General features: G+C 35.8%; 1 protein-coding gene across 9 annotated transcripts in view; it reads right to left on the bottom strand.

Annotated features, from left to right (window-relative positions):
- Window positions 1-12,538: 12,538 nt before the first annotated feature.
- The window catches only part of LOC149237610 (DNA gyrase subunit B, chloroplastic/mitochondrial-like), a 396,014-nt gene continuing 390,375 nt past the window's right edge, over window positions 12,539-18,177 (bottom strand). For 3 of the 9 annotated variants that reach the window (XM_089372714.1, XM_089372709.1, XM_089372715.1), the window contains 6 exons: window positions 13,817-13,930; window positions 13,590-13,706; window positions 13,311-13,364; window positions 13,097-13,202; window positions 12,794-12,933; window positions 12,539-12,657 (listed from right to left, as the gene is read on the bottom strand). In XM_089372714.1, the coding sequence (XP_089228840.1) occupies window positions 12,589-12,657; window positions 12,794-12,933; window positions 13,097-13,202; window positions 13,311-13,364; window positions 13,590-13,706; window positions 13,817-13,930 (600 nt within the window). In that variant the 3' untranslated portion in view covers window positions 12,539-12,588. The remainder of the gene's footprint in view (window positions 12,658-12,793; window positions 12,934-13,096; window positions 13,203-13,310; window positions 13,365-13,589; window positions 13,707-13,816; window positions 13,931-18,177) is intronic. The other 6 variants (XM_089372710.1, XM_089372711.1, XM_089372712.1 and 3 more) reach the window with 6 other exon arrangements.

The following is an 18,177-nucleotide window of genomic DNA, read 5'->3' as shown; positions in this document are numbered from 1 at the left end:
TGTGGTCATACATCAGTTGGCTCAGCAGGGTATCCCATGGGAGGATTTTATCTCTCATGATTTTTTCACAGCGCCACCACCACCTCCTGAGGTTGTCCATGAGGAGGGAGGACCATCACAGCAGCATGATATCCCTGAGACCAGACATGTCAGCTCTCCTCCATTGGTCACATATCAGAGAGGCCACAGGGCCTTATTTGCATCAGCTCGGCGAGTATTTTCTCCACATCAGGTGGAAGGGGTCTCGCCTTCTTCATCAGCTCAGCGAGTGTTATCTCCACATCAGGTGGAAGGGGCCTCGCTTCCGATAGCAGCACAAGTATCAGAGAGGGGCAAGCAGCCCATGATTGAGGAGGGACCATCAGGTGATCCGGATATCGACATCATTGATCTTGATATCCATTCTCCTAGCACGGAGCTTCACGAGATCATTCAGCAAAAGGATACTGAGAACCGCTTGTTGCAGCAAAAGTTAGAGATGGCACAATGGACAACTACATATTTGGAGCAGCGCAACAAGAAATTGGAAGATGATCACACTCTTGATGAGTTGTGGAGGATTCATGAGGACCGCAACTTGGCTCGCAAGAGACCCGGTGATTTGGTACCCGTTGAGCGAGAGGCTATGCTTCTCCAGGTCAATGCTCATTTGGAGAGGTTGCTGGCCAAGGCCAACAAGGATAAGGACCTGCTCCGGAACATGAAGAACCACTGTTGGGCCCGAATGCACGTATGCAAGGTAAGAATGAAGGTGCTCCAAAGACGGTTGGCCAAAGCACTAAAACGAAGGAAAAGGCCCGATCCCCTCCACATCTTGGCTGAGGCTTCCTTGAAGGAGCATGATGCTAAATGACTTAACTCCAGCACAAATTTCAAAAAAATTTGAGCATTTTTGGTCACTTGTGAATTTTTGGGCAAAAAACAGGTTTTCTCCACCAACACGTCGCGCGCTGCGCGCGACCCTTTCGATGGGAAACTCCTTTTCAGGAAAACTCAGCATTTTTGGATTTGTCATGCAAAGATACACTTTCTCAGCAATTGCCAAGAAATTTCACCAAGTTTTGGGCCTCCAGAAAGTCAAAAAACAAGCAAAAAATGACTTTCTGCCACCTTTTTGACACACAAGAAGCAGTCTTGGGAGATTGCAATTTTGGAGGGACAAATGGCCACCAAATTCAGAAATTCCACCTGGGTTTGAAAGTAGACATCTAGACCTTTCCAACAAGCCCACTTTTGCCTCATTTGGACACCTGGAAGTGCCTCAAAATTAGCTCCAAATGCGCGTGACGTGTTCAGGATCAAGGCGCGACGTGTTGGGCAGTTTTCACAGAAATTCACCTACAGCTCAGCAAAATGCAGTTTTGACTGGATTTGACTTTTTGGAGTAGATTTTGATCTTCCTTGTTGTAAATGATGTAATTTTATGATATTTTGACACTTATTTATATCTTCTAGAAGATTCATTCATGAGATAGGCAAAAATTTAATGAATGAACTGGTTTCCTAGCTTATAGAGGCAAGTTGTTTTGACTGCCTAATTTTTAGTGCTCAGTTTAGAATTGGTTGAAACAGCTCCTAGGATAGTGAGCTCGACTCCTAGAGGCAAGGAAAGATGTTAGATTGCCTATATTATGTACTTTCTTGGTCATTTTCATGGTTGGACTCTTGAGGGAGAAAGCTCTATTGTATTACTCATTGTATCTCTGCAATTTTGGCAAAGGAAGAAAGACCAGGGTTTTGCAGTCCTTTTTGGGATTCCTGTGGTTACATGTATTGATGGTGTGTTTCTCTTTGTACTTGTAAGTTTGTTATGTGAATCATCTTCTTACTTTTCCTTCTGCAAATTAAGCAAATGAAGTGTTAAAGTAGAATTCATGATTGCCATGCTCTGCTTTTAAGTTTGCTTAATATCAATGTTTTCATCTGTTTAAGGAGAACTCAAGGTGTTTACTTGCTCTCCTTAGCTCCTCACCAGTCATTCTTGCCCATCTGACTCTTTCAAAGGCATCAATACAGTCTCCTACCTTGCCCCAAAGAACCCCCTGCGAAAACTGTGTCCAATCCCCGCACCCAAAATTGCCTTTCCCCGATTTTCCACCAAAATCCTAAAAATCTCAAATCAAACCTTTTATCAGTTTACTAGCCTAAAATCAGTGTTCTTTATTGGTTATCTCCACCCTTTGAAGATCTTTGCCGAGATATACCGGAGAGAGCCCTCTCCTGCCTCGTAGGGCTAGCTACGAGGCTAAGTGGTTTGATGTTGCCTTGGAGTTTGCCTTTCTCAGCCTGAGGTGAAATTTCAAGCGCTAACACAACCCTCATTGATTTTTTGTTGATGTTCGATACATGTCATATTATTTACACGTGCTGTAACAATTCATATATGCAATAAGGGGGCGAAATCCCCCCTATGCACGGGTTCAGGGGTAGTTCCCCCCAAAAGAAATTCAGGTGGTTTTTGCATCGATTTTTGCAATTATTGGCACATGGTTTTTGCTAAAAGTGATTTCCTAATGCATGGTTAGTTTTCCCACAGTTTGTAGTTTTGGTTAAGGAACTATTGTTGTAATATAATCCGAGATTAAGATATTAGAAATTCATGGATGTTGTGATATATATATATATATATTCTTGATGGTTTTCCCAAATTTAGGTTTCCGAGATAAATTGTTTATGTTAATGTGCGTGTTTTCTATTGCATAATTTTCATTTTAATTAAGAATATGTTTACAACAATTAATTGTGCAAGGTTTAAACCTACATTATCAATATTGATATTTAGCACTAAATGATAATGTAGGTTGTGCAATACAAATATATCTAGAAAGTGCTCCCAAGATTCAAATTTAAACAAGTTCACATTTTAGTTTAATACATTATGAAGGTCTTCTACTCAAGTGACCTCACTTGGGGAGGTGTGATAGTGTTTGGCATATTAGAATGGGTTATATAACTAAAGTGTATTTAAGTAGGCCCTAAATTTCTTGGTTAGGTCTTCTGAAGGTGAATGGGGAATAAATTAGCCTCATTTTCCCATTAATAACATAACATTGATTAAATGCGAACAAAATTTCCACTAAACAAAGAAATATGATAAAAAATAGTGGCTTAAAGGCACATAAAAACTAAGTATAGAAACTTAATGGTAAGAGAGCCTTCTAGCCATGCCACTAAGGTGTAGAGACTTAATGCTAAGAGAGTCTTCTAATCATGCTACACAACCACCTAAAAGTCAAATAATAAAAAATATTTTAGGCATCTCATAAAGGAACAAACCCTCGACTCTCAATTAAACCAACAATTGGAAGTAAGAAATGCACCCCCAAATTAACTAAATGAGGGGGGCCACATGAAAGAGCCTTAAAGGGAGCAAGGGTAATTAGGAACCCTAATGGAAATGTTCAAGCATGATCAAGTGTGACACAGAGTAATTAGGGACACCAAGCAAAGATAGATGGATTTCTCTTCTAGATTAGAGACAAGAAACACATTGAGTTTTGGCGCAATAATGGGGAAAACATGTATAAAAACTATGGTATACTCTAATAAAAGATTTTACTACATTTTTCCTTGCGGATAGTTCTTAGTACATGCATACTATTGTTGGTTATTCTTGTATTCATATTTATTCTAGTTATTTAGATTAAGATAAGAAAAATATATGTGCACAAAGAAGTTGGGTTTTGAAACATAATAAACAACCCCATTAAGCTAAATGTTAAAAGCATATCAACAAATTTGCAAGTCTTGATATTAAAATCACTTTAAAAATTGTATATCATTCCATCAAATCTATGAAGCATGAAAGTTTGGATTAATAGAAACTTCGAACTTCAATGTATATTTAATATTCATCTATGCAATTCTCTTTTCAAGTTTATTTGGATAGAGAGCTTCGAGAAGAGGCATTATTTAATCCTATCAAACATGTCTTACATAAACAAGAAGGAATGAAGATAAAAGTTCGTTATGGTAGAATAGGTGGCCTTTATTTCTAAATTGATGTTGTAAGTTGTGCAATATAAAGATGTCTAAAAAGTGCTCCTTGTATTCAAATTTCAACAAGCCCTTTTGCTCAAGTGACTTCATTTGGGCTAAGTGTGACATTTAAATTACGAGAATAGAGAACCATATAATGGATGTTTAGAAAGTAGATCCAATATTTTGTGGTTAATTGAAAGGGGATATACCATTTCTTATCACATTCATAGAAAAAATTTGCAAGCACAAAAAATTGGATCAATAATAAATATCTAACTATTGTGTATATTCGGTAATCTTCAATGTGGTTCACTTTCGAAGTTTGTTTGGACAGAATCCTAGGAGAGGAGGCAATCTTGAACCCTAAGCATCTTTCTTACCTAATCAAGAAGGATGGAGAATGAAAAGAATTTCATTCCAATTTAATAAGTGGCCTTTATTGCTAAATAGGTGTTATAAGTTGTAGTAAAACAAGCGTAGGGTTTCTGGAGCGAGGTGTTGCAGGCCAGGGCTTCCTCCATCGATGTCGCTGCCATCGTCCATGACCGGAGAATAGCTGGGCAAAGGTACGAGTTATTGGCTCTGGTCTTTAGTTTTAATCTATGTGGGGGCGAGGTGGCTGCCCTTGCCGCCTCTGCCTCCGTATCTCGCCTCTGCTATGTTTCCTTTGTAGCGGCGGATGGTTTTGTTTTGGTACTCGCGAGCTATCTTGTTGGAGCGTTGAGGGAACAGGGATGTGGAGGTTCTGACTCTGCATTGTTTCGTGCCGCATCAATGGCTGGTTTCGCTGGTTTTTTTGCTGGCTGCTGTGGATGTTTGGGGCAGTGGTTCTTCCTCTGGTTTCGTCTGCGTCTGGTGGAGAGTTTTGAGGGGGTGGGGAAGGAGTGGCTTCCCTGGTGGCTCTCTTCCTCATTTCGTGCCTCTCCTTCTTGTCTGGGCAGCGTGATCTACAGCATACTATTCTCTTTTTCCCTCCACAGGAGCATTTATCCGTTAACGGGGCTATAGTGCCGGATTTTCTTCTGAGTGTTGCACCTCTACTCTTTTTTGCTTTTTTGTATTAGGTTTGGGTATCCTCTACAAGTCTGTTGCACATTTTTGGCCTTTTTTGGGCTCTGCTGTTGCAGATTTGTTGGGGTTCTCATTACCTATTGTTTGTTGCCCTATCTAAGGGCTTTCTGGATACTTTCTTTGGGAGTATTGTTTTGTTGGTGGCTCTGTCCACATTACTGCATATGCTTCAAGCATCTACAATATGTAATCTTCTGAATCTTCTAATTAATGAAAATTACGATTTTTCTCCACGGAAAATATAAAAATGTCCAAACACTGCTTCCCATACTTAGATTTAGAAAAGGCCTTCTACTTGAGTGGCCTCGCCTAGGCTAAAAGTGATAAGCATCTATGAAGAACTATATCACAGATGCTTAGGAAGTAAATCCTATATTTTGTTGTGAATTAGCCTCAATTGCTCAAAAATAAATAAGCATCAAGTTTAAACAAATAACGTGATACAAGATAGTGACTTAAAGCCACATAAATGTCAAGGTGCAATCTTAATAGTAACAAAGTCTTCAAGTAAAGTCATACAAACATCTAAACATTCAATATAAAAAAAGGGGGTTGGGGGGTGGAAGCTAATAGCTTATAACATTTTTAGTAAATTGAAAGAGGATAACCTACAACTATCAACCAAAATAATAAAATGAAGTGATAAATGTACACCTTATTTAACGAAGGAAATTTACATGAGAGAGCATAAAGGAACCAATGATGTGAAACTAATCTAATGGGAAGCTTCAAAAGAAACAACCCACCCTTGCAAAGGCTTGTCTCACCATGGCTTCAATTTCCTACCAAGTTTTATGAAGGTGAGTCGCTTTGCTCTTGAAAAAGAGCCAAGTTCCTCATGCTTAACATGGAATAAAAAAGGCTTTAATTGAAAATTGAGCAATCTATTAAAATGTAACTAAAATTGTCTTTCATCTTCCACCACAACTAATACTTGATCCATTGCCTTACTTGAATTTTTTAATCAAACAAGTTCTCCAAGTAAATTTATCCAACAATTTTTCCCATGATGTTTTAATCTAAAGGAAATGCAAGAAGATGTGAGATATAGTCCCTTATCCTAACTATATGTTGGGAAGCTTGGTAATTTGTAATATTCCAATGCTCCAAAACATCATTACAAGAAAAAAGCATTATGAGTAAGGCACTAATGCAAAGTGAACTCTCTATCGCTTTGGCCCACTCAAAGACCTCTACAAGATGGAAAAAATCATCTGTAACAAAATGAATACTATCTACTATTAAAATATAGTTTTGCATACAACTACCTTAGAAGAGAATGGTACTTCTAGGGTATTGGATTCAAGCGACAAATGATTTAGTATCGAACCATCATTGCAAAGGAGTTATGAAGGGCTACAATTCCCTCATGGCAAACCATGGTTAGGTTACTAGAAAAAATGGAACCATCTGAAAGATACTGATACAAAGGGCACTTGGGTTCAAGGTTATTGGCCTACTGTGCTTTAATATGGGCAACCTTGCAAACATACAAAAATATTTGAATTATCAACTCTATTTTTGTATGAAACACGAGTAGCATTCCTTATCTTACAAGGTTCTTGGTTTTAAGGGTGGGAGTTTTAGCCAACAACCATACAGTTGGCTTGCGTTTCATTCTCATAAAAGGAATGTGTAGTTGATTGGTTTGTTAGGTTATATATCCTAGGTTTTCCATTGCTTGATTGTTTTCTATTAGTTTTCTATATATCCTACGTTTTCGAGTCTTCAGATGATAGAAAGCCATCCAGGTTGGTCCTTCTTCTTTTCTCTACTTTCTTGTAAAGCTTGTTATAGTATTTTTCTCTTATGTAGGAAGATTGCCCTTGCTCCTTGGATGGGCTGGGTTTTCTTCAAAGCTTTTTCCTTTTGTAGCACTACTCTTCCCTTTCACTCTAGGTTATCATCTCTTCACTAGTAGTTGTTTCTTGTCATCCTCTCTTGTTGCGTGTGTTAATGTTGGGCTTATGTCTCTCTTTCAAGCCAGTTCTCAAGTTAGGTGCTCCACTTCCTTGGTTTTTTGTGCCTCTCCCTTAACCATATTCCTATTTCATCCTCTATTAAATTGAATCCTCTATGCCTTTCATCTAGCTATGAGGTCCCCTCCTTTTTAGAGACTTAACTAAAATTCACATTTGCAAACTATTATATTTTTCTCAATGGATAAAGTTAGACCTAGCCACCTTGGGGGTTGCAAGGGCAAAAACAACCATTCCCTCCCCTCCAACTCGTGGGCTCAACACTACACAACATTCTGCTACTATGTATGTCTACTAAACTCATCCACAAATCAAAGCAAAAATTTGAGAGGTTGAGCAAGAAGTGATGGTCGAACAATTTATCACAAATATAAATGTGGAAGTGGAAGTTGGAGATTGAGTCTTTAATATACGAAATACTGAGTCCCAACAAACCGGATACATGCAAGCCATTGACATGTATTGACAGTTGAAAACCATTATGGGTAAAGTTTTAGTGGAGCATTCTGAAACTCAACAAAAATATCCTACTTTATGTTAATGAAATGCAAAGGCAGACGAAGAAGCTCACTAACAAAGTCTACATTATGGTAAACAAATTGGAAGATCTCAACCTCTGATGAAGAGGATGCTAACCTTGACATCCTATACATTGATTCACCACCTAAGACTATGTTATATATATATATATATATATATATATATATATATATATAGATATATGTATGTATCTATATATATCTATATATATCTATATGTATATATATATATATATATATATATATATATATGTATATATATGTATATATATGTATATGTATATCTATATATATATATATATATATATATATATATATATATATATATATATATATATATCTATATATGTATATCTATGTATATGTATATGTATGTATATGTATATGTATATATATAGATATACATATATATGTATCTATATATATATATATATATATATATATATATATATATATATACCGCTAACAACAATGCTACAAAATTAGATATGTATACGAATATGTTTGATAGTAGATGTTAGACAAACAAAGACTAGATTATCTTTCTATTTTTGTCTTCAAGTTCAAACAATTTGTATTGCCAAAGGTGTTGGTGCTATTCTAATGGTTTAGTTTCCCATGTGGCAAATAAATAGGAATAGCCAATTTTGTGTATTTTTCATTAGTAAAGTAATATAATTGTTGGTTGATATTATAATTAACAAATAATTTAAAAATGTCGCAACAGATTTTAGCTTGATTGGTCTAGTTAACGATTTGTTTCCGCAGATGTGTGGATTTAAATCTCTGGAGACATTTAACTGCTCATTTGTGGCATCTGTGAAATAGTTGCATTTGGTGTAATAGTGATAGTTGGTCTTTCAAAGTTACCAATTCTCCAAAAGTTCTTGATATGGTTAAAAACAATAACAATTATCATAAACATAAGCATAATAAATAATTAAAAATTAAAATGAGAGAGACAAAAGAAGCCAAAAAGAACAAACTGGTGAATCATATTGTTCATTTTGTTCAAAATAATTATTTATTTTCTTTTTTCTTCCGCGTGCTCTAGCATCAAATGTTGGATTTTTAATCATCATGTTATCATACATATCCTTCTGCAATTCATTGGTAGAGAAGAGCATATCTATTAGGCCACCAAAGGCCCTCAGTATCAATGTGTTTTGAAACCTCTCTTACAAAAGTGGAAGTTCCCATTAGAGGCAAAAGGAGATCCCATTGTCTAAAATTATGTTATTGAATTATTCTCCTAACCAAATTGTGAAATAAATAAAGATCTACCCTTCATGTTCTCACTTCACTACAAAAATAATTTTCCTTTGTAAATATCATATTATCATTAGGATTTAAAGGGAATAATGAACACTTAGTCATTGTGAAACGAGTATGCAACATTCGCATCTCCACTCATATATTTAGTCTATGTCATGCATGAGACAAATAAAAAGAAAAAATAATAAATAAATAACTAGAACTAGTTTTAGCCATAAAACTCACATTAACTTGCAAAGAACCATACCAATCACTAGAAGAGAGTTAAATAATAAAAGGTCTGTCCTTTGATTCTTGAACAAGATTATTATTGGCCACAAATGTTCATAAATAAAGCACAAGTTCCATGTCCCTTCTCCATCCTTGATTTCTGAAATAAACATTCAATGTCTAACTCCCTACCCACCTTTAGTGTATGGGATCATACATTGAGAACAACTTATTAACTTAAATTTGAAACCATTGAAGTTTTAAAAAACATTAAGCATGAAGTGGACATAATAAAGCATCTTTGAGTCAATGTGACTACCTCTGTTAATATAGAATCTAGTAGACCAACTCTCCAAGGACTACTATATTTTTTCTAAAAGAAAGACAGATAGCCCTGATCTGGTATTGGTTGGAGGCCCATTGAAACTCCCAAGTATTTAATCATGTCATGTAGAAACAAGATGCCTAAATGTTCAAGTTTCACTTATGCTAGAGGTGGGTGAACAAACAAGTGATTTGGATGCTTTGTGAATTTTTATTTTTTTTTCACAAAGCACCACAATAGATGTTCAAAATCAGTTATGACACTCAACCTCCCAAATTGAAGCTTCACCCATCAATTTAAAGGGATCAAAGCTACTCACACCTTTAGGGAAAGGTACTTAAAAGAGCTATTCTAAAGAAGATATGTCCATACATTGTTACATAGTTCAAAGACTAAGCCTTAACCTAAAATATACACATTAAGTTTTAAAACGAAAACCCTCTATAACGTCTCGTCATCATGCAAATTCATAATAAAAGGGGCATCCCAATCCTCCAACTTAAATGAAGCTCAAAGTTGTTTCTTTGTTGAATAACAGAATAGGGACTATGAAAACACCATGACCACCCTATATTCACCAAAGGATATTTATGAGTTAAAATATTCTCTATTGGGTTAATTTTTTCGCTCTGTCCAAAGCGATGCACCTTTTAAAGTTGAATATTTGCCAAAATTTTAAAGTATTTTTTGTAAAGTACTCACAAGAATTTGCTCTCAATTATACAAAATCCATAAAATTTTATTATAAATATAAGAAATTAATTATATAATTTCTTGAAAAGAAAATTTTTCCAAATATTTTACAGTAGATATTTTGAAGCCAATAAAGATTTGACATTCATAAAATTTTATTAATACACATTCCCCGGAAGAAAATATTGCTTAGAAATATATGCTTAAGAATATCCAAGAGAATATCGTCCATTGCTCTCATGTCCAACGTGAAAATTATCCATGTTGCTTCTAACAATCACTTCTTTGGCATAGACATATCATCAAATGTTGTACCGGAAATGGTTAGCATATTATCAAGATATGAATCAATACAAATACCAAAATCTCTCGAGTGTTGAATTAACTTTTACATAGATAACCTGCTATTATCCAATTCGGTTTTATTGACACAAAAGGGAGTTGTAATCCCTATAGCATATCTCATGAGGTGATCAATCAAGCCTTTAAAAGAATCTCAAACCTTCGAAATGTACATTACTTATTTTGGCACAAAATTTATGTGTTGATTTTATACACCACAGCACTATCATGATGGCATTTATACAAACTGCAATAACTTCCTACAACTGAAGCTAGCACAAAAGTCCCATGAACATATGCATATGTTTTGGTTGAACTTTGCTTCTCTTTTATCCAAAACAAGAAAGCTATATATTTTGTAGAGTGTACAGTGGAACCCATCCATGGACCTAGGGTATAGATCCCTCACTATGTAGAGCACCTCTGATTGGGTGATACATTTCCGAATAACTGCTAAACAAGTTCCATATTCGAAGTTCACATTTATAGTTATCCAAATCAACATTTTAACTCATCAACAGTCAAAAGGAGAAAGGAGAAAAGAGGATGATGGAAGAAGACAAGAAAAACGTTTGATATTTGTTGATGGAAGCACACTTCACCTCGAACACGATATATCTATTTATAAAATGGGAATTTTCATTAAAGGTTGCGGAAATAAACCAGCTTAGATACTAATAATATTGAGATGTACTCACCATTGTTACAAAAACCAACTTGGAGATTTTAGAAATAGCAGTTTTTGATGCTAGAATCACAACGTTAATGTTGAATCTTGAAAAAAGGCCAACAATTCCTCCAGGAATAGAGCCATAATACTTGAGCAACAATGCTACAATTAAATTGTAGCCAAGGAGATAAACACCAACTTGCAAGCATATATCTTTTCTCAATAAGGAAGTATATATTTTAACGATTATCTCAATCCAGATTTTATAAATATTCCAACTATCACTGCAATAATTACAAAACAGTTCCCAAAAAAGTCTGTAATTTGTGTAAAATTCAATTTTCCCCTAAATTGTGCAACAATGTAAGAACACAAGCCATGGATATTTCTCTAAGAATCAAGCATGCTCTAAAGTTATGATTTACTATCTGATAAGAAGACCGGTGATGGCCATTGATCCTCATCTTTCATCATTGCCAAACAGAAGTTACAGCTATGCTTCTATCACCTAGCAAAATTAGAAGTAGCTTTCTCCATTTATATCCGATTATGGGGAGCAGCAACACCTTTTACAAACTCTCCCTAATAATCTCATGTCAGTAGATAGTCCCTCTACAAACTTTCAAAGGTAATTGTGATAAATAACATTCATGAGGGTAGGCCCAACTTCTTGTGGCTATGTAGAAAAGAAAGTGGTCGAGTATCTATATGACCACAGTTTCCAGAATATATCAAAAATCAGAGTCCCTCACTGCTATTACTAATTGTTGTAGCTATCTTCAAGCCAAGTTTTAAGTGGTAATCTTATACTTGAGGAAATGAAACTTGCATTTGCACTCTAATGTATTTTAGCAACAGACATTTTTTACATGTTTAGAGTTCCGTCAGTTATTTTATTGAAATGCCTAAGCAAAAATCAGGCTTTATATTTAAAAGTAAAAGAAATAACAAAACGAAACACATCCGCTTCAAATATCAGATATACTGATTCAATCAATGTTGATTAAGGTTTGTGTTGATAAATATACCGATTCATTCAATGCTGATTACATTTGTGTTGATAAATATACTGATTCAATCAATGTAGATCACATTTGTGTTCATAAATATACCGATTCAATCAATGTTGACTACATTTGTGTTGATAAATATTTGATCCGTCTCTGGATAAAATAATTAACTTATTAAGGCATTTCCATCTCATGGGCTGATCAAAAATGGTAATCATACATTTGCAATGTTTGTCATTACTGCTAGATGTACAGTATGCTTGCGCCTCACTTTCCCCCAAAAAATACTCCAATGCTAACATATGAACTTACTTTGCGATGATACAAACATAAAAGGAACATTGCCGCAGAAATATATTATGAGACTCAATATTTGAAGCAAAATTAAGAGCATATATGGCTTCTAAAACATTTTTTTCTCCAAATAAATGACATCTTATGTGTAAAATGGTTAAGAAAATACTTTACAAGGTCATCACTCTTGAAATTGGAATTAAATATCAAGCTTCTCCAAGCTGATTTTAGATGCAGATTTTTCAATTAGTTCCTTCCGTGGCTCCACCTGGAAAAGGTTAAAAAGTTAGCATTTTTATTTTTTGCAGGCCATCCACACCCTTCTCAAATTGCAACACAAACCATTTTTTTGAGGGTGCCACAGCAACAATGAGAAATAAACTGTGTAAAACAAAATCCCTTACCTGATTTCCCATTAATAAAGAGAAAACCATATTTGCTTCTGCAGCATCTTCCACTGTTAGTTGTTTCAGCTTCCTTGTTGCTGGATCCAAGGTTGTTTCCCACAATTGTAAAGGCATCATCTCTCCTAAGCCTGTGCATACTAACAATCAAAAGAAACTTACAGTTTCATGCAAACCCTTACCACACTGAACAGACTAGCAATGATGTCAGGAATGCCAGAATTTAAACTGTTTCCCTTCCAACTCCAGAACATAACATGGACAACAAAAGTAAACTTGCCAAATTAACATGATTCAACACACCTTTGAAACGCTGAATGTTATAGGATGCATTTGATGGAAAAGTATTTTGCAATTTCTTTAACTCGCCATCATCAAAACAATAATAAGACTGTTTACACCTCTCAACCTACAGGACCCACAAGATTATTATCATAACTTATTGTAAGTTACCGACCTAATATCAGAGGAAGTCTAGCACATAAATAAAGTATCTGGAATAATTTGCAGAAAATACCCTGTATAGTGGTGGAACTTCTACATATATGCAACCTTGCTCAAAAAGAGCTCTCTATAAAGCAAGGTTCACAAAAATACCAGTGAGTACATGAAACTAAACACAGTATTTTATTGTAAACAAAGTATCATATACAAGTGTCAATTGCCAACTAAATTCTCTACAGTGTTGAAATTTAGGTTTATACATGAGACTAGTATTGCAGATAGATCTTGGCTTCAACATAGTCTAGTCTTAGCCTAGCCACATACAAGTGTGTGTGTTTGGGTGTCTGGCTACCTGATATCTGAAAAAGAATGTTAATAGAAGAGTGCGAATATGAGCACCATCTACATCAGCATCTGTGAGTATGATGATCTTGTGATATCGTAAAGAATCTTTCTTGAAATCCTCACCCTAATACATGGCAAGTAAAATATATAGCAGAAACAGTCAAAAACAAAAGAACTGTGATGGATAATAGCTTTGTAAACATCAAGAGGCATACTATATTATCTAAGACAAACCTTCAGTCCAAGTCCTAATCCAAGGATAAGTCTTTGAATTCCTTCATTCTTATACATAGCTGCTTCACCCTTGCCCTCAACATTCAATATCTTGCCATGCAAAGGTAAGATAGCCTGCATAACATAAACAATTCCCATGAATATCTTAAGAATGAGAATACATTAATGATAATAAACATCAGTGATAACAAAACCAAAGCTCCATAAACAATGTAGTTACCATATTGATAAAAGCTTTGGCATAGTAGGTATCCTCTTCATCCTATTCTGTCCTCTGCTGACAATATTCTTAATATCTTACTACTGTGAAATTGCATTAACCTTTACCATGAAATTCTGACATTTTTTCCTTAAATAGTAAATCTGATTTTGATCTAAATGTATTTCCAACTTGCAGAATCCAGGTGATATATAATATATACTTCCACTGAGGTACTTGAATTGTAGTCAAATTATGCATTGCACAATCTTCTGTAGGGTTCCTAATAAGCTGCAATTTTCCATTATGTAGCATAACCAGACCCTGATGGATCTGTCAGAAAAAGATACCATTGCTAAAGAAAAACAAAGCCGTTCAGATTTCCAAAAATTATAAGTAATACCTAGTCCATCGAACACAGTCCTAAATCAAATCACATCAAACTGAAATTAATACCATTCATAAAACTAAATTTACAAGCTTACCACAATAAATAACCTGCACCAACAAATAGTATGTTTTCCTTGGCTCTACCCTGGAGTATCCAATAGTTACAGTGAGCTCACATTTGTCTGATATTACGGAACTACCTATTTTTCTTTTAAAGAGGTTGTGTGGAAACTTTGCACCTGTATATAGTATTGCTTCTGCATCATCATGTTGTTCAGCCACTTCTCTGATCTGAGAAGGAAGATGATATTCCGAACCCTTGATTCTTCTCCAGCGGGTATATTTGCTACAAAATATGCCACTTGGTTTGCAAATCTCTTAACATGCTCCAAGCTAACATCAACCAGGTTTGTGAATCCTTCTTCAATCCATACAGTTGACCCTCAAGTTCCCATGAGAGGTCTTTGCATTTCTTCTTTAAAAAATCCAAAAGTAACGTCAGAATTTCCTTATGAGATTACCTTTTCAATCCCAGGCTCAATCAAAATTTACTACTCCAATTAGCCCTTCCACTTCTGCTGGATTATTGATTCCCATGCATAGAAACGGGTGTAGACAGCTACAAAGGAGCTATTACAATCTCCAGAAACCCCTCCTGTTCCTAACATACCCAGATTGCCATTGGCAGCTCCATCCTTCCAACGGTGGAGGCCATATCTTAAGGGTGCTAAAGGGTTTTCCTCTATCTGGAACTGATTTACATATTACGTATCTATGTATTAAATTTGTATGGCATAAAAATATCGATATTAGACTTTAGAACATTACTATATACAAATATAATAATGAATAAACTATACATATTACTGATTTACATAGATCATTACCGAACGTATCTTTCATCTTATTATTCAAATACATAAAAAATTGTTGGAATTATGGATGTTATCCTCACATGGGACTACGACATGCTCGTATGTCTTATTAATGTATCTGTAATCATGGCTAAGGCCTTTGACAATTTTTTATCAACTATTGTAATAATAAGGGCAACCCAGTGAAACTCAAACACATAGGCTCACTAACCCCTGTTGGGGATAGCCCCTACTTGAGTTGTTTATAAATAGACGACAACTCTCATTTGCTTTTTTCTCATATTGTGATCTTCTTGATCTCTTTGGTAAAGTGTTCAAGACTGAGGGCAATTCATACATTGGTGCACTTACTGTGATTGGCATTTTCTCTTCTATCTTTTAAGCACACATATGCTTGGCTACTATAGCCCATTTCTTCTTCGCTACTTTTCTCTTTCTAGCACACTTGTGACTGACTTACTGCAGAAATTGGGTTTGTTTTTGTTCCATTTGAAACCTTACTTTCACTTGTGAATCTCAATGTGCTATCAAAGCAGTTGTGAACCTTAAATAAGATCTATAGCTGATCCTAAAACAATTTGCTAGTGGGATCAGTCAACTTTTTTTGCAACTATGGAACTAGCGTTTTCTTGGATCATCTCCTGCTTTGGGCTTTCTAGGGTTTTAAAATATTAAAATCACCCTTAAAGTTAGTTCCTCTCTTCTAGGGTTTCCTCAAGCATTCCTAATGCCTTTTCACTTTTCTTCAATGAAAACAACTCCCTGCCTATCTTTACACAGGGTTTTCACCCTTTGGTCCCATTACCCATTAATATACAAGGGTAACCGTAGGAGAAAAATTTTCTCCCATGATGTGTATTTCCAGCCAACAGCATCACATGATTCTTAGATAGTCGCATCTCAAATGCCTCTCATCCACTCATTGGTCAGCTCATCCAGATGATTGCCATGCTCTTCCAACAAAGGTAGGCAACAACCATGAGGTACATTGGCCATTGTTTCACATGTAGTGCTTACATTTAATGTTTTAGGCATCTAAGCAAGGATCATGAGTTGAAATCAGATAATGGATCACAATGCTTGTATGTTAAACTTGTTGCCTTATTTCAACTCGCTAGTCAACTTTTTCTTTTAGTAAAGTGCAAGCATCTTGGGGATTTTCTTTCACTGTCTAGGAGAGGCATGAATAGAAGGCCTTAACAAAGGTAGTGTGTGTCCACATCTTTCCATGCTTAACACATGCCATTTATCATTGATCTGTTGTCCTTTCCTTCATTTGGTTGTTGTTAATCGCTCGTACTAGTTCCTTACTTGCCTCATCCTATGGGAAGAGGGCCTTCAAAATTCCCATGGGTCAATGTAGCTGCAAAATAAAATAAATTAAAAGCATGCGCCAATTGTTAAAATGCAAAAAACTAGCAAGGGATGAATGATGAATAAATGCCAAGTTAACTTGAGCTCTACCCTGTCATGTGAGGCCATCACCCTAGTCCCATGCATATCATGCCTACCAAAATAAAAGGGACTTAAAAGAAACATCCCAACCCCTATGAGCAATGGAATACCCATCTTAAAAGCAGATTTTAAACAAAAACAAGAAAAGCCTACTATGAAAGCCAATCGAAGCAAAAAAAAGTATGAATAGATGGCAAGTACAAAGCAAAGGATTATCTCGATAAGAGGGAGAAGATTATGAAGCCAGGTACACTTATGTTAAAATTTATTTCTATAATTTTTGTTGGATGCAAAGATTGTCTTCCTCGATCAAAGAAGAAGTGTACATAAGAGCCACCACAAGCTTGTGAGGTACATGAAGAAGTCTTATACTTGCAAGCAGAAAGAAGGCTTTGCACAAGCTCCTCAAATTTGATACACTTGGATAGGTGGATCAAGGTTGATCCTATATGATTTGTTTACTAGCGAAAGTAGAAGAGCTCATGTGTCAGAGCGAGTTGCATTGACCAGAAGATTTGCTTTAGAGGGAGAAGTCAAGGCTTCTCTAGGAACCCTTGTTTTAGCTTCAAAGGAAATTGACTTTTGGATTCAAAATAAAGGATTTTGATGGCATTAGTGGTAGAGGGAGCAGACTAAATTTCCACAGCCATATATGTTTCAAAGTAAGAGGGAGCACCCAGTCCGGGTGACAAGAACATAGTTGTGGTGTTGCACTTGGTGGAAAGAAGTTGATCAGTGTTATGAGCAAAGGCATGTCGCTCAACATGAATTGAAGTACTAGCATGGTACAGTTGGTCATGGCAAAGTCAATTATGATTTGAGGTGTACAGTACAGTTGCAGATTCAGATTAGGTGGAGAGTGTTGGAGACGAAAGAGTTCATCAAGATATCTCTTTAGTTTGGGCTTTGTTATAATTTCTTGGGTGAGCATGAAGCAATCATCTGTTGCACTCAGTATTGAGGAAGCCAAGTATATTGCAATTGGATTCGCTAGATGAGAAGTAGTTTAGCTCAGAGACTACTGGCAGGACTATCTAGATCAAGTGCAGGTGATGACCATGATGACAGGTCAAAGCACATTAGGATCAAGTACCACTTCATTCAAGACATGGTGTAGAAGGAAAGCATTTAAGCTTTAGTACATCTCCATTGATTAGCAGATTACTAATATTCTTACAAAGCCTTTTTCTAGAGGGAAGTTTGGAAGTTTGTGTACTTCCAAGACAAGCTTGGGCTTGTGGAGAATGTCTCTCTCATTAAGAGGGAGTGTTGATGAGATTGCATCATGGATATACCTTCTCCCTATGTCAAGTACTTTGACCTGAATTAGGGAAATTATCCTCGTGTCAAGTACATTGACCTGAATTAGGAAGAATGGTCTGATGGACTGACATTCTCTCTATGTCAAGTACTTTGACTAGAATTAGGGAAGTTATCCCTAT

This window comes from Pinus tabuliformis, chromosome 8 (genome assembly GCF_031772625.1).
Source record: "Pinus tabuliformis cultivar Carrire ecotype Pingquan chromosome 8, CPIR1, whole genome shotgun sequence".
Taxonomy (NCBI): Eukaryota; Viridiplantae; Streptophyta; class Pinopsida; order Pinales; family Pinaceae; genus Pinus; species Pinus tabuliformis.
This window is presented reverse-complemented; position numbering and strand designations above follow the sequence as displayed.